Source organism: Microtus pennsylvanicus, chromosome 7 (genome assembly GCF_037038515.1).
Source record: "Microtus pennsylvanicus isolate mMicPen1 chromosome 7, mMicPen1.hap1, whole genome shotgun sequence".
In the NCBI taxonomy this organism is placed as follows: Eukaryota; Metazoa; Chordata; class Mammalia; order Rodentia; family Cricetidae; genus Microtus; species Microtus pennsylvanicus.
The window spans coordinates 124,904,513-124,926,640 of NC_134585.1; the positions used below are offsets into that span (position 1 = coordinate 124,904,513).

General features: G+C 42.7%; 1 protein-coding gene across 1 annotated transcript; it reads right to left on the reverse strand.

Moving 5' to 3' along the window:
- Positions 1-306: 306 nt before the first annotated feature.
- Cd5l (CD5 molecule like) lies at positions 307-12,019 on the reverse strand. Its single transcript, XM_075978694.1, has 6 exons — positions 11,863-12,019; positions 9,155-9,190; positions 4,590-4,913; positions 3,229-3,546; positions 2,347-2,667; positions 307-1,156 (listed from the first exon to the last, which is right to left on the reverse strand). The coding sequence occupies exons 1-6, from the start codon at positions 11,888-11,890 to the stop codon at positions 1,131-1,133; spliced, it is 1,053 nt and encodes a 350-aa protein (XP_075834809.1). The 5' UTR covers positions 11,891-12,019; the 3' UTR covers positions 307-1,130.
- Between the last annotated feature and the right edge of the window lie 10,109 nt (positions 12,020-22,128).

Sequence of the window (22,128 nt, forward strand, 5' to 3'; positions counted from 1 at the left end):
TTCTGTCTGAGCATGAGTTTTGCAGTTACTTCTGTGTCTCAATGGAAGGTGTCTCTGTCATATGTGAGAAATGTCCATTCCCAGGTCCACTCACCCAGAGAAGTCAATCTACTTTGTGTCACAGTTCCCGATCCCTGGAAAGTGCGAATTAACCCTTGAGACAGCAGGAGCTACCAACGGGGTCTACGAGCACAGGGCTGCACTGCTCAAAGAGTTTATGATGATCTCTCCACAGGGATGAGACGGCCATGTGCATAAAAATGCAACTGACTCTTGGGCATAAATCCAAGAAAATAAATCAGCATATCAGGAAATACCCACACACTCATGTTTATTGCAGCGTAATTCACAAAAGCTAAGATACAGAATCAACCCTTGAACACAGGAAGGGGATCAAACTGTGAACAAAATGGCCCCTTCCAAAGGCATGCCCCAGTGACCTTCTTCCTCTACTAGGTCCCAACTCCTGAAGTTTCTATCACCTCCCAGTGGCCTCATCAGGGCTTAATTCATTCATAAGGGCTGAGGGACCAGACCGTGTGATGCAGTTAGGTCCCAAAGGCCCTGCTTCAGGATACTGGTCGCATCAGACACCAAACTTCAAATGTAAGAGTTTTGGGTAGATACCTAGAACTCAGTGAGAAACACCCAAGTGCTACAGGAAAGCACTCTGCGACCTCCTGAGAGATGGAGGAGCAGTGCAGTGTTGTTGCTATGATCACTTCACTTGTTCTAAAATTTGCAAAGCCTTAAAAAAGTCTTTCTCCATACCCCTAAAATGCTGTCTACCCATAATTCCCTTTAAACCCTCCTTTTGTTGTCATAGTCTCGATGTTATTATAGACAGGCCGTGCCTTCGTCACATGTGAGGTCCAAGAGTTGCAGGTAGGCTGGGAAGAGAATAGAAGGCATAGAGCAACTGGAAACACTTCTTCAGCCAGGGAGCTCAGCAGTTCTTATCTTGAGGTGATTATGGGGTGTGCATCCCTGAGATCAAGATATGAGTATGTTGTCCACTCTCTCAAGGGCTCAGGGAGGGGTGGCTAAAGCCCATGGCCAGTTATAATCACTTGGAGAATCAGGGCCCAAGTGAGCAAGCAGCAGGGATCCAGGTCAGGCAAGGATCAAGGTTACACATCAAATTCCGGGGTGCTTTCTGTAATGAGAAGAGGAAAATGCAGCGAGAATGAAATTAGGCCTAGAAAGATTTGTTCTCCTCAAGCTAAACTGGCCAAGGGAGCAGATCGAGGGCCAGAAAAGGAAAAAGATAATCCACATGCATAGCCCACAATGATATGGTCACAAACTGAAGCTGTACTCCAAAGGTACAATAGTTATGTCCCCTGTGAGTCACAAACAGCACAGGCCTTCTTCTGCATCGACAGACAATGGATGCCAGCTTCCCCAAGGATGCCAAAATCCACAGGTGGGATAGTCTCCCATGAAGTACACAAAAATTTGCAAATAACCCGGTCATACCCTTCTATGTGCTTTAAATCATGTCTAGGTTACTTATAACAGCAGAAGCAATACAACTGCGATATACATAGCTGTCAGGCTGCCTTATTAAAGGAATAACAATAAGGTAAATCGGTGTGTTCAGTACAGGTGTAGTTTTGTTTTTCAGATACTTCTGGAATCCAGAGATGCAGAATGCAGGGAAAATATGGTTGACTGTATTCATGCCTGGAGTACATCTGACTTCAAAGCTAATTACTTAAAGCAAAAAGCTCCACACAGCCACCTCCCCATCCTGATTCCACAGCTGGGCTACAGCCCTTCAGTTAGTCAGGGGCTACACTTGAATTTCCTCTCCTTCTACCCTTCGTAGAGGCCAATGGTTGAAGACTGGGATCCTGTACTTTCTGGCAAGATGCCCACAGGCATTGTCAAAAGAGCTTTCTGCCAGCCACCCAGCTCTCCTACATACACACTGGAAACAGGGTTCAGGAAACATAACAGAGTGAGGTCAAGTCACCTCCTACAGTTAGTTCAAATGTAGGGCTTGAAGGTTGGGGTCACCTATAGGGAACTAACCTGGGACAGAAAGCAAAGATTAATCCATTTAGTTCTGCTGTGTGATTTTAAAGTCATTTTCATGGTTTGGCAAACTATTTTCTTGACTTTTTTCATGTTTAATATAAGGATATTGACCGACTCCTATTATTCTTATATTCAATAATTGTATTTTAAAGATATTTCTCCTTGCCCAACACCAACCTCTCCCCCACTCCAAAGTAAAACAGAACTCCTAACCCTGGAGGTGTGCTCAGAGCAGGCTGATGACTACCCGGATGGAATTACCCTGACCACTAGAGTGCACCTTAGTAGGGCACTAGGACTTACCTGAGCACATCACTGCCACATCTTCCTTGTGGGTACAGTCATGATACCCCCACAGCCTGTGCTGGCAGGACTCCAGAGACTTCTCCTTCCCTGAGCAAACCACATCATCCAGCCAGATGCGGCCTGCACCAGGTCTGTAGCTTTTTCGGGCTTTGAAGGATAGAGAGAGGGGCTTCCCACAGCCCAGTTGCTTGCATACCACTTGGTCCTCCTCTTCTCCCCAGCTATCATCACAGACAGAGCCCCATGTACCCTTGTGCAGCACTTCCAACCTCCCAGCACAGGGGTTGTCTCCTCCAACCAGTCTCAACTGAAAGGGATCTGCAGGTGACGGAGGAAGGTGATAACATAAAAGAGATGAAAGGAAAAGAGAAAAAATAAGATTATGTACATAGTCACCAAAACCTCACCAATAAGTTTGAAGCTCTCTATGTGTGTATTGATGACAACATCTCCTTCCCTAAATCTCCTTCCATTTATTTCCAGTTCCTGTGGCCAAGTCTGTTTCCCTAACTAGAATGTTTTCACTTCATTTTTAAAACAGAATACCTATATATTGTATTCATAAATATATATTGTTTATTTACACATACCATGTATAAGGAATTTTCTAGTGATTATTATAAACCAAAGGGCACAGCAGATATTCCTATTTACAGAATTCCATATCATAGCTCATAGTATGATTGCATAATGTACAATTTTGTTTCCCTCTACAAAGGCAGTCATTCTTAAGAAAATTGGCAATCTACACAAAAATAAAAATTTACAATGACCTTTAGTGGATGAGTAGCTTTGTAAATATCATTTACCTGGGTTTCCATTTAACCGCATTTATGAATAAAACTAATCTCTGAAGGCAGGATCATCATCTTCCATTACCTTCACATTCCATCCACGTGTCCTCATCATGGGTACAATTGTTCTCCAAAGGCCTTAAAGGGCAGTCCTGAAGGTTTGCTTCTTGTCCAGAACATGACACCTGTCTCATCCAGATGGGCCCTTTGCCCTGAGTCATCTTGTTGCAGCACCTGTGGGTCAGTAGCGCCCGCCCACATCCCAGCTGTCTGCACACCACCTTTGCAGCCCGTAAGTTCCAGCCTGCCTTGCACACAGTGCTCCACTGTTCCTGGTGTAGCACCTCCACTCGGCCCTGGCAGCGCCCCGGGCCACCTACTAGTCGCACATCGCTGTCTGGGTCTGGAAAGAAAGGGATAAGCAATGTCTGTTCCATGTTAGAAATTGGTCTTCTCAGAAAATGGAGTCTGGTTACATGGGCTCAGTTCTTGGTGGCCAGTACAAGGCAATTAGAGTAGTAAGCACCACATAGTGGACGGTGTCTAAGGGAATGAAGGGATGGTTTCTCAGTCCCTAAATAAATCATAATCATTTCTGTAGCATTATAGTTTTTCAAATGACTTCCATATTCAAATTATTTTTCCTCATAAAAGAAAGTTAAGAGCTACAGATCTAATGTTAATCTATAGATTTAAGCATTAATAAACACAAATATTAACATTAAATGTGAAAATATTTTTGGCTCAATGTTGTCATAAATCAAAGGTCCTAGACTAATGCTCTTAAACCCCGACTTTCCTAAAGGTTTTCATTAAGGCATCTTTTCCTTAATGATGAATCCTGTGGGGAGACAAAAGAAGGGGACAGAGTCAGCCTTGCTTGCAGCGATTCACAGTCTTTGCAGAAAGTACACACACACTGTTAATTCATAGAGAGCTAATTGTGTAGAACAGTGAACGGTCACATAATGTGTCCATTTATCTGGGCAACTGCGTTGGTTGCATATTTATATGCCCGTGTCCGTCTGTCTGTGTGATTGCTTTGTCTTCCTACCAGTATCTCCTGTCTCCCCAATTAAGAACCACAATGTTCGCAAGAGCACATATTAAATCCCATGAGCTCTTCCATAACTCCATTCAGCTGCAGACACAGACATCAAACACATGTTCAGGTGCTGACAGATCTGTGTAGATTTGTTTGCATGTATATAAATAAGAGAAATTGAACATCATATCTAACTGGAAACTGTGAAAGAAACAATGTGGGCAACATTTGTGGCTCTTATTATATACACATTTCAGTCAAGAAAGTGTGAAATGTAGAGGTGACGTTGCCATCTTTCATTGCAGCACCGTGAGAAAGTCAGGACAGAAAACAATGACTAATAGAATGGCCTCGTGTGGTATAGACTACTGGAAGATGGTCCTTGAGCCTCCCATACTTACTCACACACCGTGCTCCAGCATCTTCCGAATGTGGGCAGTTATAAACGTCCTCATTTTGCTCACACTGAGACAATGTATCTTCGATCCCAGTGCAGTTGACGTCTTGAATAAGAACTTTTTGATCTTCTGGTGCTGGTGGCCTATATGATGCTCCACTTTGGGTTCTCTTGGCTGCTCCACAATTCAGCTCCCGGCATACCACTACCAAGTCATTCCAGTCCCAGCCATCATCACACACGGTCCCCCACTGGCCATTGCGTTCTACCTCCACTCGCCCTTCGCAGCGGTGAGCGCCTCCTACCAGCCGAACTTTGGATGGAGACTCTACAAAGAGATGACATACTAGCTGGAGGCCTCAGAGAAGCAAATGTGTGCCTAGAGGCATACGTAGTCATTCTGGGGCCCATATACCTTTGACAGACAGCGGGGCGCGCGCGGGGGGGGGGGGGGGGGGGAGGTGGAGTCAGAACAGGAGAGGTAAAGGAACTTCAGGATGTGTTTTTGCTCTTAATTGTATGCAACCCAGAAATGCCATTTCAAAACACACAGACATACTGATATCCTTATCAGATCCACAATTGAGACAAAGAAGCTGGCTGAAGACTTGGCAGAGATTTTAGACCCTCTAGTGGTCGGAATGAGAGGACCAGTAAATGTCTACCCTCAATTTCATAGAGAAGGAAAGCTCTCCTCATAGAAGTAGTGGCTCTTACTGTGGGCCCTAGTCCAGAACAAAGCGTAAGGATGATATTGTTCAGTTCTTTCAGTTTTCATACTTTCTCTTGTGGTAGCCAGATTGAGATAGTAGCAACACATTTTCTTCTCTTTGTTCTTGTCTCACCTCTCGCCCTTTCCCTCCGTATTCCACTTCCCCTTCTACCCCCCTCCTTCTTTCTCTTTCGCTCTCCTGCTGTTTCCTATAACACCAATCCTGTCCAGAAACCTAGCTCAGAAGAAATTAGCAAGGGGAGAGTCAGTGCTTCAACTAGAGGTCTATGGGAAAAAGAGAGGTTCTTTGGAGCCTCTCTATAGGTTCTGAGGAATCAAGGATTTAGTTGTATTTTCTTACTAAAACTCTGTGTATGGGAAAAAAAACATAAATTTTATCCTTCCCACTAGGAAGTAGGGAAGAGAAGGGAGTTAGGGAAATTGACGACAAGCCTTTCAGATAATACATATGTATTGAGAAATTCCATGCTTCCAGTATTGCTTTGGGAACTCAAAAAAGGATGAGGGACAAGTTGGGATTTATTCCCTTTGAGAGATTTTTATTCCAGTTCCAAACAATCTTGCCAAATCACGGTAGCCTCCAAGTAGTACAACAGAGGGCTGAATTAATAACATCTTCAATTAATGACAAAGTCAACTGAGAGGTCAAATGTAGTAGAAGAGACCACATTTGGTCTGGTGTTCTGTAGCTGGATCTGAGACTGACACCTTAGGAAAAGTCACTGTGAATGTCTACATGGTCATAGTCTGATTCCCAAAGATTGGATTTCCCACCTTCTACTCTCTTTCAACCTTGCGCAAACTCCCCAAACTTGGAGTCAACTCAGGAACAGCAGTTGACTAAGACCAGTTTGGTCTGCCTACTTTTAAGCTTTATTTGGAAAATTATGTTTTGTTTACTGGTTCATTTAAATTTTTTTGTGGGAAAAGCAGTATTATGAATTGAAACTAAGCCTACAAGTTAAAATGTAACCATTAAAAACTAAGAAAAGACAGGAAGTGGAATTAGCCTAGATGTCTATCAACAGAAAAATGGAGAATGAAAATATGGCACATATACACAGTGGAAACTTACTTGCCTTAATTAATAAAAATAATAATAAATTAATAAAATAATAAATTAATAAAAATTAATAATAAAATGGAATTATGAAATCTTCTGGGAAATGGATGGATCTGGAAGATCTTGTACTGAGTCATTCAGACCCAGAATGATGAACAGCACAGGTTCTCTCTCTTATGTGGATCCTAACACGAAATGTTTAGGTTTGTATGTTTAATTTGGAGTGTTTATGAAGAAAGCAAGAAAGACCCATGAGAGGGGAAGAGGAAGAGGTCTTACGGAATGAGGGAGCTAGCAGGATAGACTAAAGGTATTATAATAATCCTAGAGGTTAAAGTTTAAATAGGATTAGGGGCTTGAAGACAGAGGAGAGGAAAGTGTGGGGTAACTTAGCCAAAAGCAAGGATCTATGAAGACCTGTTATGGAAACCCAACACTTTGTAGGATAATTAAAAAGCAATTGTTTTGAAAGAATGAATTTGAACACAGGTACCCTATGTGGGTGCATAATGCTTCCCACTAGAAGACATGAAAATCTCAGTGTTCAGCCTGAGATACTTCCTTGTGAGTTGTTGGCTAGGGAGGCCCAGAGGCTCCATAAACAACACAGACTACTGTCATTGTTCTTGGTTGCTGACCATAAATAGATGTTAAGGTACTGTTGCTGAAGATGCATCATATGGTTGTAGGATGCAGAGAAATCAAGCTGGAACTGACCTGAAAATTTCCTCCCTGTTCGCTTTTGTAGCATCAAAATTGCTATGCAGGCTGCAGGGGGAAGAAAAGTCACCAGTGGTATACCTATTAGTGAATTTTGCCTTCTGTAAATTGACTTTGCAGTTAAAACATGCGAGCTCACTAATTGGTGCAATACAGTGGCAAGAAAGTGATGGGGTAATCAACTGCTTTTGGACTGAACTTGAAGCCTGCTCCACAAGAGAGAATTCATACTTGGTACTATAAGCCCTATCAAAAGTTCATGACTGGGAGGTCATAGGTCATGGGGGGTAACTTACTGCTTTTGTCTTACTAAATGGACATGTTGTCAGACTGTTTTCTAAATATTTGTATTTGTACACGTATATTAGTGCTTTCTTCAATTTTGACCAGAGAATCTTCTCTCTGCAATGGGCATCAGTTAATAAAGAGGATCATAGCTGGCCAAGGTACTGAGAATAAGTGGCCATTGAATAAGATATCTATATCAGCACCTCAGGGAACATGGTGGAAGAAGAAGTTTATGAATCTTGGTACAGATATAAACCAAGAGTGTCATGTGGAAGCAATTTCTGGGTCATTAGATCTAAGATTAGAGTCTGCGTTGGCATTATTTTGCAGAGCAGGAAAAAGTTGCTATCAGGATCAGCATTGGCTAACTTATTTTATTTTGGACTATAAAAGTCTTGTTCTAATGAATTTTTATATTTACTTATTTTTATGGAGTAGAGAGCAGTTTCCAGAACACATGACATAAAGCAAGATGTCAGCAAGGATGGATGGAAAGGAATTGACTGGAGATAATCGAGTTGAGGAAATTCAGCTTGAGAAAAGAGACAGGGAGGGCAACTGCAATCTTGGTAGTGTCCTAACAGTGGTCTTGAAAGACAGAAGATAGGGTTTGTGGGGAGCAACATCCTTGGTGTGAGGAGACTGCAATGAGACCAGGTAGTACCGTGTTGGTGACAACCACGGAGGCTAAGATAAAAAGATCAGTAATCTCATCACCAGGATGGGAACCCAGAAGCAGCACCCTAACACATCAAGATGCATCTGTGTGGCAGAGGGTCTCACTATAATAACGTGTGGATCTGTGATGTGGGAGTGATTTCTTTCTAATCTGTTGCTTTCATTGGTTAATTAATAAAGAAACTGCCTAGGCCCATTTGATAGGCCAACCCTTAGGTAGGTGGAGTAAACAGAACAGAAGGCTGGGAGAAAGAAGCTGAGTCAGAGAGTAGCCATGATTCTCCCACCAGACACAGATGCAGGTTAAGATCTTCCCTGGTAAGCCACCTCGTGGGCTACACAAATTATTAGAAATGGGTTAGATCAATATGTAAGAACTAGCCAATAAGAGGCTGGAACTAATGGGCCAGGTAGTGTTTAAAAGAATACAGTTTCCGTGTAATTATTTAGGGTAAAGCTAGCCGTGCGGGTGGCCGGGTGGCGGGACACAGCCCCGCCGTTCCTATTACAACAGATCTGTCTCTGGTCACGCTTCCATCATCCAGCAAAAGAGAACATAGAGTGGTAGTGTAAAAGAGACTGAAAGCATCGTCTGTAATTCCCCGTCCTCGGCACCGTCACTCTCACCACTGTGCAGGCTCCTCGAGGAGGCAGCTAATGGGGGCTGACCTCTGGGCTCCCCTTTCCTGGGCATAGGGGAAGCATTGCTTCTTCAAAGCTGTAGATAAGGCTGAAGGAGAAAAAAAGGAATCTCTCTCTTGGGCAAAGCCACAAAGGGCCTGATGTGAAGACCTATGTATCCTGTTTAGATGTAGCATAGATTGCTCTGGCCACAGAGGACTCCTGGCAGGAAAATCACCCTGACCCATCTAGGAGTCTCTGGAGGTGGAAACCCATCCACACAAGGCCAATTGGTTGGCGTACACACTATAAAAGTGGTTTCAATCTCTTCACAGTCTAGGAAGCTACAGATTTTCTTCAGTCCTAAACCTAGAGGTTTCTTTCTTGAGAATGCAACAAACAAACAAATAAACGAACAAAACAAACTACCCAAACCCAGATAGACAAAAAAAAAAAAAATCCTTACCTGAGAGGCAGGATTCAACAAAAATGGTTGAGATGGCTAAAGAAAGCAAAGGGAAGTAAGGTCAGAGAGTAAATTTCTAAGTCTTTGTTTAAATCACCCTTGCCAAACTTCTTAAGGGAACATGGGAGATACAGCCTCCAAGGGCATCCCTGTCATGGCCTTCTTCTCCTGGCACCAGCCTCAAAGGAAACCATGGGAACCACAGAGGTCAAACCAGCAAACCAGCTGACTTGACTGTCCTTTGCTTTTGACTATAACTCCACTCAGGCATTGGGCCTGGCAGTATCCACTTCTGCTATTTACACTGATTGACTGTAGCTGCCTCAAGTGTGAGTGTGGTGATGTAGCATGTTGGTTCACAGAAAAGAGCACTGGAGGCCACCAAGCAGTCACTGGTGGGGAAGGCAATGATATAACATGGGCAAGGCACGATCAGCTATGTTTGCTGGCACTGCATTTAGATGGGAGTAGGCAAACTCCTTTGTATGGAGCCAATAGTAAAAGTTTAGATTTGGGAGGCTGCATGCTCTGTTACACCTGCTCAGCTCTGCCCCAGTGATGTAGAGAAGCATTGCCTGATTCCCTGGAAACCTTTGTTTATGGACATAATTTTAAATTTCAAATAATTTTTATGCATTGTGAAATGATATTTTTATTTTGATTTCCCTCCACCATTTAACATTATAAAAATCACTCGCAGCTTGTAAACTGTGATTCATCAAAGCTTAATTTTAATCAGCAGGCCAGGCCAGCTTTTTAAGAATCCCCAAATTCCAGCACACCTTTGGAATATGAGCGACTTTCTAGTCTGTGCATGCTTGGACTCTCCTGTCAGCTTCTTCACACTGCGAAGTCCTGTAACCCTCAGTTGCCCCTGAAGCTAAGCATTTTCAATTATGTAATTTGCCCACCACATATGTTATAGGATTTTCCTGAACAACAAATATATTTGGACCAGTCCAGGGTTTTCAAAGCAAATAGCTCTCTTCTTTCCTTCCTTTCTTTTTCTTTTTTCTTTTTGTTTATTTTTCAAGACAGGGTTTCTCTGTAGCCCTGGCTGTCCTAGACCTCATTTTGTAGACTAGGCTGGCCTTGAACTCAGAGATCGGCCTCCTCAGTGCTGGGATTAAATGTGTGTGCCCCATGCCTGGAGGAGTCTCTTATTCTTCATCTTCACAGTGAGCCCACTTTCAGATGGAGGCCTTGTATAATCCAACTGTCTAGGACTCAGTTTTATGATATCTGTGCATTGCATAACTTCTCACACAAAACAGGAGGATATGAGAGGAAAGTGAATGTTGCCAGCTGATACCCAGGAACAGAAGTGGTATAGCCAATAAAGGGCTTGGACTTTCTGAGCACCATTTACAGGAGCAGGTGTCATAGATCTGAAGGTCTTTGTGAAGGAGGTGAGACTGTAGGTGAGCCTTGGAGGCAAGACTAGTTGTAGATTTCTGCTGGGATGTAAAAATGTTTAAGATATGGTCGGGACACTTTGCTGGACATACGAAACGGAAAGAACAGTGTGGGCTTTGGTGATGTTCTCAGTAATCAAGACACTAAAAATGGATGTGACTTGTTAGGATAGCAGATCAGTAGACATCATTCAATATCACATATTAATTACATTATCAAAGGGCTTCTAGCAGGATATGAATTTGTAGTGCTAGCAGGGGATAGACAGAGACGGGAGACTCCCCAGTGCTCATTGACCAACCAGCTTAGACTAATTGGCCAGCTTCAGGTCAATGAAACAAACAGTTTCAAAATAAGGCGGCCAACAACACAAGGTTTTCCTCTGTTAAACTTACATACAACACACAAAAGCCTCTTAAAAAATTCTGGGGACTAACTTTATCTTTACTTCATGGATCAGAGAGCAAAGTTTCAGAGAAGTATGGTAACCACAAATTCAGTTAAGAGCCATGACTAAACAGAGTATTTCTTTGCACACCAAAACTCCAGATTATCTAGTGTCTAGACCAGTGGTTCCCAACCTTCCTGATGCTGTGACCCTTTAATGCATCTCCTCATGTTGTGGTACCCCAATCATAAAATTAGTTTTGCTGCTACTTCATAACTATAATTTTGCTATTGTTGTGAATCATATTGTAAATATCTGTGTTTTCCGATGGTCTTAGGTGACTCCTATGAAGGGGTTGTTCAACCCTGAAAGGGGTTGAGACCCAAAGGTTCAGAACACCTGATCTAGACTAACCATGGGAAAATTAGAGAACTGTGAGACACACTCAGAGGACACTAGACTAACAAATGAAGAATGATTATCCTGCAGCTCTGCTTTCTTTGTTTCTTTTTCTTAAATAAATACTTTTTAAAAGAACTGAGGTACGGAAAGAAAATACTCCCAACGGGTAAGTCTGAACAACTCAAGAAAATCCCCATGACTTTCCCCTTGCTCTGCCTGATTGTTACCCACCATCTAGTCTTCTCCCTTAGTTATAGTCCATTTAGGGAAATGTGTGCACAAGGAAATGCACGTAAGACGTGTAAATACAGGGGAATAGGCAAAAACCTGGCAATTAAGGCAAACTTCAAATATGGATTTGGGGGTTTTCTACGCTTTAGAGCAAGTTACCATCTACAGAAAGCTATTCTTGAAAGATACCTGAGTCAGGATCAGAGACTACCCTCCTGGTGAAGTTTCCAGAAAGCATGAAGTCTAGACAAACAGGAGCAGAGACACTCACCAAGCATCAAATTTAACAGGAGAGCCATGAGCCAGGCAGCTGAAGCCGGTGTGCTGTGTGAGGCTGGATCTAGGTCTCGGGCAGCAAAGTTGGGTTTGAATGCTAGGGGAAGGAAGAGGGACAAGTCCTGCGTGCAACGGGAGTTTTATCAGATGGCCCAGAGCCAGTGGGCCCAGGGGGCTGGAAGACAGATATGCTGAGCTCAGGGATGATAGAGATAGATGTGCTGAGTTCAGCATGCCTACAGGAAGGGAGGTGACCGAGAGTGGCCAAGATCCAGAAAAGGGCGTGGGGGAGGCTCTTATTGTCCTGTCTTCATTGTCCCAAAAGCCTCGTTCAACCTTTTTTCTCATTTGCTTCATTTTCACTTCTGTGTAAATGAGTTCTCATAAGGGAAGGTAGGTACCCAAGTATGGTCCTCTTTCATTAGAAGTCTAGACCATAATTGGCCTCCAAAGGTGAGGTCTGTGGGGCAAGTACGTCAATTTGAGTGACTTGATTTCCAAATGAAGCACCCAGAGAACACAGGGCCTAGAGGGCAAGAATATATGTGAATATCTCATCCGTGATCATGATTGGGTATTTATCTCTGCTGGTAGGGTGGCTTTCCTGCCTTCAACCAGCTTCCCAAGTGCTGAAAAGAAGAAGGCCTAATACTTTGCTGGTTGTGCCCACCTTAAGAACTTGAATGGTCACAGGTCCCTATAGTGATGAACAGATAGCCTTTCCCAAACTCAGGAGGCCCTCAGTCTAAATTATGATGGAAACAAATTGAGCCACAAATCCCTCCAGCTCCTCAGCCCTCTGCCATCTTTGTTGTTCAGCACGCCTGTCTTTCAAGAGCCATCAGACCCATGTCGTGGGCACGCAGCTTCATGCACTGTTGCAGCCTTCTCTCTTTCTAACACAGTCACTATTCCCTGGTGATGGGCTGTCTTAGCTCACTTGGCATGAGACTTGGATTATCATAGGATTTAGGCTTAATGCTGAATTTCTCTGTTTATTTGTTTTAAATATAATAAAAAGATAATACCATGAGGCAGCTCAGGATGGGAGACTAACACATAATTCAGGGTTCCCTTCAGATATGAAGTTTACTAGAAAAGAGAAGACTGTGGGGCCATAATGGGGCCTTGAGGTGGAAGGGAGACCATTAGCAAGTATAATTTGGAGAGCTAAACATGACAGGGCTTGAAAGCGAAAAGACTGGTTTCCCTTTAACACTCAGAGAAGAATTTCATTGTGAGTGAGATTGAGGGGACACAGGGAGAGGGTATTGTGGGAGGAGACCAAAGGAGTCTTCAGAGCACCTCCTGAGAAAATCCCTGTGAGGAGTATCAGGTCAATCCCGAGAACAAAGGAAAGGTCTAATATTTTACAACCTTTTAGGAGTGGCAGGAAGTTCCACATCACATGGTATTGTTCAACACAGCATGTGTGACAAAGAGCACGGAGAGCTGTCAGTCACAGCACACATTTTCTTAACTCTGCCCCAGAGTGCTGCAAGGTGTCATTCGGGTCTGGTCTAAAGGAACAGGCCCATATCCTAATATTAATTTTCTTCAAAAACAGTTTTCAGCAGCTGTGAGTGCCAGATAATTTGTTGACTGGAGTGAGTGACTAGGTGAATAAAGGCTGGTTTGTAATACCAAAGGAGTAAGTCTAATAACTACAATAGCACAAAACCATCTGTTGTAAGAGAGGGAAGTAGAAGAACTTTGGGGACACAACGTAGGAAATGACTACTTCTCCTTGGGGAAATTTAAAGTAGGCATCACTTGATCAGGGCTTGAGAAGTGAGTGAGTGGGGTGTTGGGAAGAGAAAAGCTGGGCTGAGCACGTGCAAACAAAAGTACAGTTGTCCATTCATGGAGCAACAGGTAGGCAGCTGAGGTGGCCGGATGTGGGGAGCAGTCACATTCTATTTTGTAGGACACAGGCCTCTATTAACGGTACTTTGCATTTGTTGCGGAACTCTTTGCTCAAGCACAGCAGCTCATTACCATTCTAATCAGAGCAGCCGGAATGACCCACAAGGGGCCTTTAACAAGACTGGCCTGTACACATTCCCTAAGAGAGGCGGAGAGGGATGATAGTTAGGGCCTCACCTGAGGCCACAACCACCACCTCCTCCCGTGTTGCCCCTCCAAGTGGAGGCAGTTCTGTCCCAGCTGCAAATGGGCTCTGCAGGTAGGAGTTTTTATAGGAGATGGAAAGTTAACTGCAACAGGGAGCGAGGCCACACAGCTGTAGATGTGGCAATCATGCTGGAACGTGACTTTTCAGTGATACAGCTCTCTTGGGGTTGGATGTGGGTGGGACTATTGCTTTGAACTGTTGACTGGGGTAAGACATCAGTTCATGTCTCTCCAGTAAAAATTCCCACAACAGTGTTGTAGAGCATGTGTTCTGGTTTCAGCATGGAGAAACTGGAAGGGAGAACCCATTAATAGAACACTGGGATGGAACTTTGTGGCCCATGCCTGTGATCCTAGCATTCCAGAGACTGTCTCAAAAGAGAGGGGGGAGGGGAGGAGGGGAGGGAGACAGTAGAGAGAGAAAGGGATAAAAGGAAGAAGAGGAAGGGAGGGTGGGGGGGTGAGAGAAGGAGAGCTCACTGGACCACTGACCTAGTTCAAAGGAAAGAGATGTGAACAGAAGGTGTAGTGTTTAGAGTGGAGGACAAAATGAGTGGATGTTTACCATAAATCTGCAAGGCTGTGCTGGGCTGGGAGCTTGTAGAAACTCGAAGTCTTGAAACTATTTTATTTAAAATATTTATTTCTCTTTTATAAGACTGAGTATTTGCCAGCATTTACGAATGTACGGATACCACATGGGCTGGTGTTCCAGGAGGCCGAAAGAGGACACTGGATTTCCTAGAACTAAAGTCACAGATGGCTGTGGACCTCCTTGTGGATCCTGGGAACCAAACCTGGGTCCTCCGCAAGAGCAGCCACTGTGCTGAGCCATGCTTCATTTTCTGTTTCTTTTGTTTGTTTGTTTTTTAAATTTTATTGTTAGACCATGTCTCACTCTACAGCCAGGCTAGTTTGGAGCTTAGAGTGCAAACAAGACTTGTGATAATTCTCCTGGTTCAGCTTTTGAGTGCTGGGATTACAGACAGGCTAGCGAAGCTTTTTTTTTTAAAACTTATGAGAAAAACAACTGAAAATAGGTGTCTGTGTTCATACCACAATCAAATGACCTACTAATAAGCCCTCTATTACTTACATTCTTTTCCATCACTGGAGAATTTCATCCATGCCCATAATATGCTTTAATCAAGCCTCTCCCCAATTCCTTCCTCTCTTATTCCCCCAACCACTTTTACCTCTAAAATTCCTGTGCTCTCTTTCTGAGCCCACTGAATCCACCTAGTGCTGTCTGTACATCACGGGTGCAGGATCGTCTATTGGAATCTCTCAGAGAACATATTCCTGACTAAAACTGAATTTCCCTCTCCCGTTAGCCAGGAATTGCAATAGCTCCTCAGCTGGGCTCAGGACTTCATGAGCCCCTCCTCCATCCACAATGAGATTTCAGCTGGTTTGATGCTGTACAGCCAGGCTGTCATGGATGCTGGGAGTTTATGTCTGCAACATTCCTGTCATATCCAGCAAACATATTTCATCGCAGAAACTGTCACAGGCTCTTCAATCATTATCCCCCTCCCCAAATGACACCTTATGACTGTATAGTTATGAACCTGTTTGTCTGTTTATTTATTTATATTTATTTTTGTTATTGGCGGAAGGTTGGGCATGTGCATATGAATGTGTCTTGCCTGTAGAAGCAAGGATCCCTTTGGAGCTGGTGATAGACAGCTGTGAGGCACATGATATGGGTACGGGGATTGAACTTGGATCCTCTGGAAGAACAATATATGCTGCTAGCCACTGAAACATGGACTGGAGAGATGGCTCAGCAGTTATGAGCACTAGCTGCTCTTCCAGAGGATCTGAGTTCAAATCTTTCTTGATACCTATGCCATAATAACCCCTGAGGGCTGGGGTTATTGATTGGGTATACCATAGATGTCACATTTAGAGCAGAACACTACACAGTCTTTTTTTTTCTCTGTATGTTGTTGACCAGCTGTGAATCTCTGTATTAATTAGCATCGATTGCTAAAAGAAGCTCCAGGGGGGTTGGTTCATTATCTATGGGTAAGAACTCAGGAGGCAGTTTTTACTATGTCTGCTGTGCTTGCTGATTTTTTATGCCAACTTGACACAGGCTAGAGGCATTTTATCAGAGTGGAGCTCAAGTGAGAAAATGCCCCATTTGCATTTCCTTGATTGAGTGGACCCATTCCAAGAAAGGGTGCAGCTCTGGATGGGTGATCCTGGGCTCTATAAGAAAGTAGGCTGAGCAAGTGATAAGGAGCTAGCAAGTAACACTCCACCATGGCCTCCATTTCAGCTCCTGACCTGGTTCCTGCCCTGACTTCCCTCGATTATGGACTGTAATGTGGAACTTACAGCTGAAATAAACACTTTCCTCCACCAGCTGCTTTTGGTTGTGGTATTTTATCACAGCAATAGAAACCCACTTACCAAAATAATACTATTAGGTGCTCCCCTAGGGCCTATGATCTACATAACTGTGCATTCTCGGCCTAACTAAATCTCCCAGACAAGAGCTCTGTTGTGTGGAACAGGCCTTAAATCCAATTAGAAGTGCTTGGTTATGCCCCTAAGAGTTGGTACCCAGCACATTTTTCAAGCACATGGTTAAAGTAGCTAGCTGAGTCCAGTACTGACTTTTCTCCCCCAGTAATGTGCTTAGAAACTTCCAGCACTATGAAACCTAGTTAGAAGGGAAAAAGTTTGATTTCTGTATCCTATGGCTCAAGTATATGATATCTTCAGAATGAGGTCTTTCTATTAAATTCTGGAAAGTAATCAAGACCAGTGGTAACAGCCTATAATGTTTGGGAAGAGCTGCCTATGGGAATCCACTGACTAAAAACTTAAAAAGAATTAACCCATACCTGTCACTGAGTTTTTGTTTGATAGGCTTTGATTGTCTGGAGGAGTTATTTTTCTCCCATTATAGCCTAACTTCATTTAAACCCCTGTTATATATGTATGTATTTTAGGAAACATCTTGATTTCCTTATGCATTTTCAAAGGTCTTCAGTGTTAGTAAGTCATTACCATATTCCTTCCTCAGCTCTGCCTCCCAAATCCTTCCTATTTCACTATTCACCTTTGTACATTCAGATCACTTACATTCTATTCTCTTTCCCTTAAAATACACACTGCCATGCTGTGGTTTCCTGTTTTTGAAGGCGCTCCAATTTAAACACACACACACACACACACACACACACACACACACACACACACACACCATGCAGCTTCTGTCTTTCAGGGTCTGTATTGCCTCACTCAAGGTGATTATTTCCAGCTCCAGTGAACATTTTTGTTTTGCTTCTTATCATTAAATATAAGTCTGTTATTGAAAAAAACTAAACCAACCAAAAACCATTCTAATCATTTACAGGAATGAGACCCAAGGATTTAAACCCCAGCAGTGACCCTGTCAGTCTGGGGCACTGCGACAGCTGAGAAATACAAGGACACGGAGGCTGTGGCCTCCCCTGGGGTCACAACAAGGCCATAGTGGTCCCCTTTCCTGCAGGTACACGAGTGAGGCAGATAGGAGATGGCAGTCAAGAGTGGCATCCACAGGAGAAGCCTGTTAGCCTGATTGCCTAGGTCACACCCACTACTGACCCCAAAACTTGCCCCAGAGTTTTTATGTCCCCACTGGGCTCTCCTGAGCTTTTCTGGACTCTCTGGGAACTGCCCCTAAAATGAAGCATTGTAGCTGAGAGGCTAAGAGCCTGGCTTTGCTGATCAGGAAACCCCAATCCACTCTGCTTTAGCCACATTCCAGCCATGGTGTTGTGAACAAGAGCTATGACAGCCCTTTTGGGGGCAGTTTTGCTGGCTAGGATTTGCCCTGCTTTTTGCTAGGGTGATCAGTTTTTCATTTCTGCTTTCCTTTAGATAATGAATGTTTATGTAATTTGATCTTGATTAACCCACATTCCTGTTCCTCTTTTCAATGGGAATTCAACAGTAACAAGTAGTTTCTGTGACTCCTCAGAGTAGCAACAAGAGGGGAGGCCAGCCACTTCCTAGTGCTAGTAAGTCCTCAGTCTCCCATAGAAGCTTACCCGGACATCTCTGCTCCAAACCTAGGCCTTGCGATGGACACAGACTCTCATGAGAAAAGAGGAAAGAGGCACTATCCCCACCATGACTGGCCATCACTGGAGGACAAGGTCATGATGGAGAAATGCGGTCCCTCTGCAGTCACACTCACAGTTCTGTCCTGGCATTTTTGTCTGCCGTGGGAATGGCGCGCTGGGAAATCCCAGTCTTCCTCACTAGAGAGGGGATGGTTTACTTTGACTGTGTGACCAAGACTGCTTATTTTCCCAGAGGCCCCACCCCCTTGGTGCCTGCAGCATCCCTGCTGCGCATGTTCCAAGCAGGAGAGAGTCCTTTAGGCCAACCCTTTTATTTACTGGAGCATGCTGACTACTGTACTGCTCAGAAAGGCTGAAGTCATCTAGTAAAGGGAGGAAGAGGGAGAAGAGACCTGGGCATTCTACACATTCTCAAGACTGGTGGAAGCAGCTTACTAAAATGCTGCATTCATCCTAACTCCCTGCGGGGAGCTCTTCCTGACTGAAGATGGAGGACAGTCAGAGATGAGTTTATAAAGATCAGTGCTTCCGTCTTCATGGCGCCTGAGGAATTCTTTCTACAAATTCTACTCAGGGATTGAAATGGGATTCTTAAGTTTACCACAGGAAAGTATTGGGGGACAAACAACTGTGACGTAGAGTTGGAGGTAATTAAGAGTAAATTTTAACATAGATTTATGCATTTATTTAATAAAAAAAGGGAATCTAGGGGAAAGAATAAGACACAACCAAGAGTATGGATGTGGGTCTCAAGGAAGCCTCCTTTAGATGTTTTAGCTGAAGCCATTGGACAGTTTTGGTTGTTCTCGAGTTATAGTTCAAAAGTTTGTTAAGAGACTCTTTTCCTGCTTTTTTTTTTAATAAAAGAGATTCTAGGGTAACTTTCTGGAGGTGTTTGGTTAGGACTGTAATAACCACCCAGTTTGTAGAAGGCAGTTAAAACAGGTTTATTTTCATTTTTACCATAAATGGGGTTTCTTGTGACATATCTATAAACTTGAAGATTTGACTTGGGAAAGAGAAAGGCCATACTTAAAAGTTATTAATACTTAGGATTTTATCATGGTTCATTGTTATTTGATCCCTTTTTGAACTATCACTATAAAAGGGAATAGTGTCTCTATGTAGACAACCATCACAGCAGATATTAATTGCACTGAAATTCCCAACTATCTGTTGACACGAGGTTTCATGCAGAATGCAAGTTCAGGGCTTCTTTTCCTTCCTGCATTACCTATGTCCACTATCTTCCTATCTGCCTACTAATAACATTTTTTTCGAGACCTAAGTATCATAATAAAGTCTTAATCCTAGCATATAAACAAAGATTCTTATGTTGCTGTATTGTGATCCAGGATTACCTGGAAATCACTGCAATAGTCCAAGCTCATCTCATATTTGTGGCAATCCTTCTCCCTCAGCTTTCCAAGTTCTGGGATCACAGGCATGCACCATCATGTGTATCTAAACATAAGAATTTTAAGGGACTCTCTTATTTGTAATTCTGTTGTATCCTTTTGTTCATTCATACAGTATTTATCCTTAACTTGGTCAACATTAATAATTTAACTATATATTAATAACTGTTATAAATAATAATTGGCTAAAATTTTTATTTAATATTAATATCTTAATACTAATCTTTATCACTTGACAAATATCAGTAAGTTGTAAGCAGTGGTATAAAATAAGTTTGGTAATGCGATTTCCATCCAACTATAAATGAAAATAACTGAGGTAGGAGAATAGGGATTTATACAGGAGAAGGGTCCAGGTATTATGAATATATGAAAGATGGCAACAGAGAATGCCTGGAAGCCCTTATTCTCAGAATTCATTTACTCAATAGAGCATCACTTGAGTCATAAGAATTTGAAGAGGTGGGTGTTATGTTAATGACCCATAAAAGATCTCTAGCCTGCTCTTCAGCCCCGTTTTGCCCTCTTAGAGGTAGGCTACAACCTGACACACCTACACTCCTCTGTACCTCTCCTTACTAAAGTATCCTCTTTCCTCTAACTGTCCATGTGAAAACAAACTGCAGAGAGAACAAGAACAAGGAAACCCCAGGAGTTGACCTGCACACTGGAAGCATACCTGTGTAGTGTGGGGTAATAGCTCTCTACAAATGGTAATATACGTCTATATGGACTAAGATGCATGTGACATTGATGCTGAAGCCTTATATCCTGAGATATTTTAGAGATAGTCAAACTGTTTTATAGGGTTTCATCTGGTTTATGTTATTGCGAGAGGCTAACACAAACTTTTGACATCCTCCTCTTTCTCAGCTCATCACTACAAAATCTTTGATAACAGCTGCTTACTGGAAACTACTGTTTTCCAAATGATCTTAGTTTGTGCAGGAACATTAAAGCCTGTCTTCCCAGACAACAGTAAAGGAATTCCTTTTCTGTCTACATCTGAGAGTTTGGTCTTTACAAGAGTCTCTCTGGAAGGGTATCACAATACTGTCACCTGATACCCTAAAATCAGCTAGAAGAAACCAGATCAGTCATTGCCCCAATCCCACAATGGTAGTTAGTGTTATCTCTTCAGAGGGAGGTGGGATAAGAACTGGAGGTAGAAATTAGACAATTTAGGGTAAAAAAAAAAACAACACTTATGGCTCCCTATTGGCTCCATCATGGCTCATAATCTACTTCTCACTGGTACTCCTGATTGCTAGGCTTGCCCGGAGTCCCTTAATAGCTAGTATTACCCAGCTGGGCTGCAAGACAGTAGCAGCTCCCCTACAGGACTAAGTCAGCACAGCCCTTCCCAGCTTTGCCATTCCACCCTAGGGAAAGACAGGGCCATAATCTCGTAAATTTGTATTTTAGTAGAAAGTCTTCCAGTCTCCTCTTCCTCTTCCAAGATACAGGGTCTCTTGTGTATGTATTCTATTATAGAGTCACTGACCAGTGTAACCAACCCTTTCCCTCAGAGCTCAGGAGTCCTGAAGCCAAACATAGGTCACATTCAAACAGTAAGTCTTGTTAAATCAAAATGAGGCCATGAATTAGAAAACAATGAAGTATCTATGGAAGGGCTTAGAGGCAAGAAAGAGATGATGGAAATGATGTAACTATAATCCACAAAATTACTCTAAAAAATTATTCCTAAAAAGGCTTTATGATCATGTGCTCCAGAGACTAGGGATTTATATTAGAGAGCACAAAATATTAGTCACACATTTCATCTCGGGCTGTACATTAAATATGTAAAATAACAGTTCTTTTAGGCAGGGGCATGCCATTTTATTCAGTTCTATTTTGGTCAAACTAGTATAGCTATTTTAATTTGGTTTCATGATAAGTTCTGTTCTTTATCCAGATTCTTGATTCCTTGCTCTGTGGATGCAAGAAATGGCTAGTCAGGAGATTTAATAATCATCTAAAATTGATTACCTCACTGCTTATTTCTAATGTAAGCTACGGTCGAAAGGGGGAAAACTTTCATCTTCCTTCTTGCCCATCCCTTTCTGTGCTGGGCCTACACCTGCTTTACAGTTTGTCAGTGAACTCAATTCTTACATGGGTCCCTCATTACTTTCAAGTTCACAATAAAATCCAGAGAAGTTGGAGGACACCTTCTCACTGAGCAGTTAAGGCCCAGTCTTGAAGCAATTGCAGGACTTGCTTTCTGGGCAGCAGGAGCAGGATTAGGTGTTCAAAGCAGTTCTCAAATATGTAGTGTGAGATAAGCCTAAGCTACAGGAGACAGAAATAAATAATCAACAGCATTTGAGAAAAATGTAAAGAAATTCTTAATAACCTGGAAAAATAGGGAATAGAAACAAATAGATTAGAGCAGTGATGCATTTAAAGTAAATAAAATTTAAAAAGTGAAAATAGCAATTATCTTTTTAAAAAACATAATTTTTTAAAAACACAGTTATGCTGACTTTGAACAAGAGAAAAACCTTCCCTGGTAGAGAGACTGACATTAAAAAGGCATTACTTCACCATGCCCCTATGTGCAATGTCAGCTGCTGAGACCTGTGACCTGAAACACACAGCTACAGCTAATGGATAGAA

Bases quoted from the DNA above. Each gene is read 5' to 3' on its own strand.
- Cd5l (XM_075978694.1), bottom strand. From the start codon at position 11,890: ATGGCTCTCCTGTTAAATTTGATGCTTG. The intron at 9,191-11,862 runs GTGAGTGTCTCT...TGCTTTCTTTAG, and splicing joins CCTGTTAAATTTGATGCTTG to CCATCTCAACCATTTTTGTT. The intron at 3,547-4,589 runs GTAAGTATGGGA...CTTTCTTTCCAG, and splicing joins TGCTGGAGCACGGTGTGTGA to ACCCAGACAGCGATGTGCGA.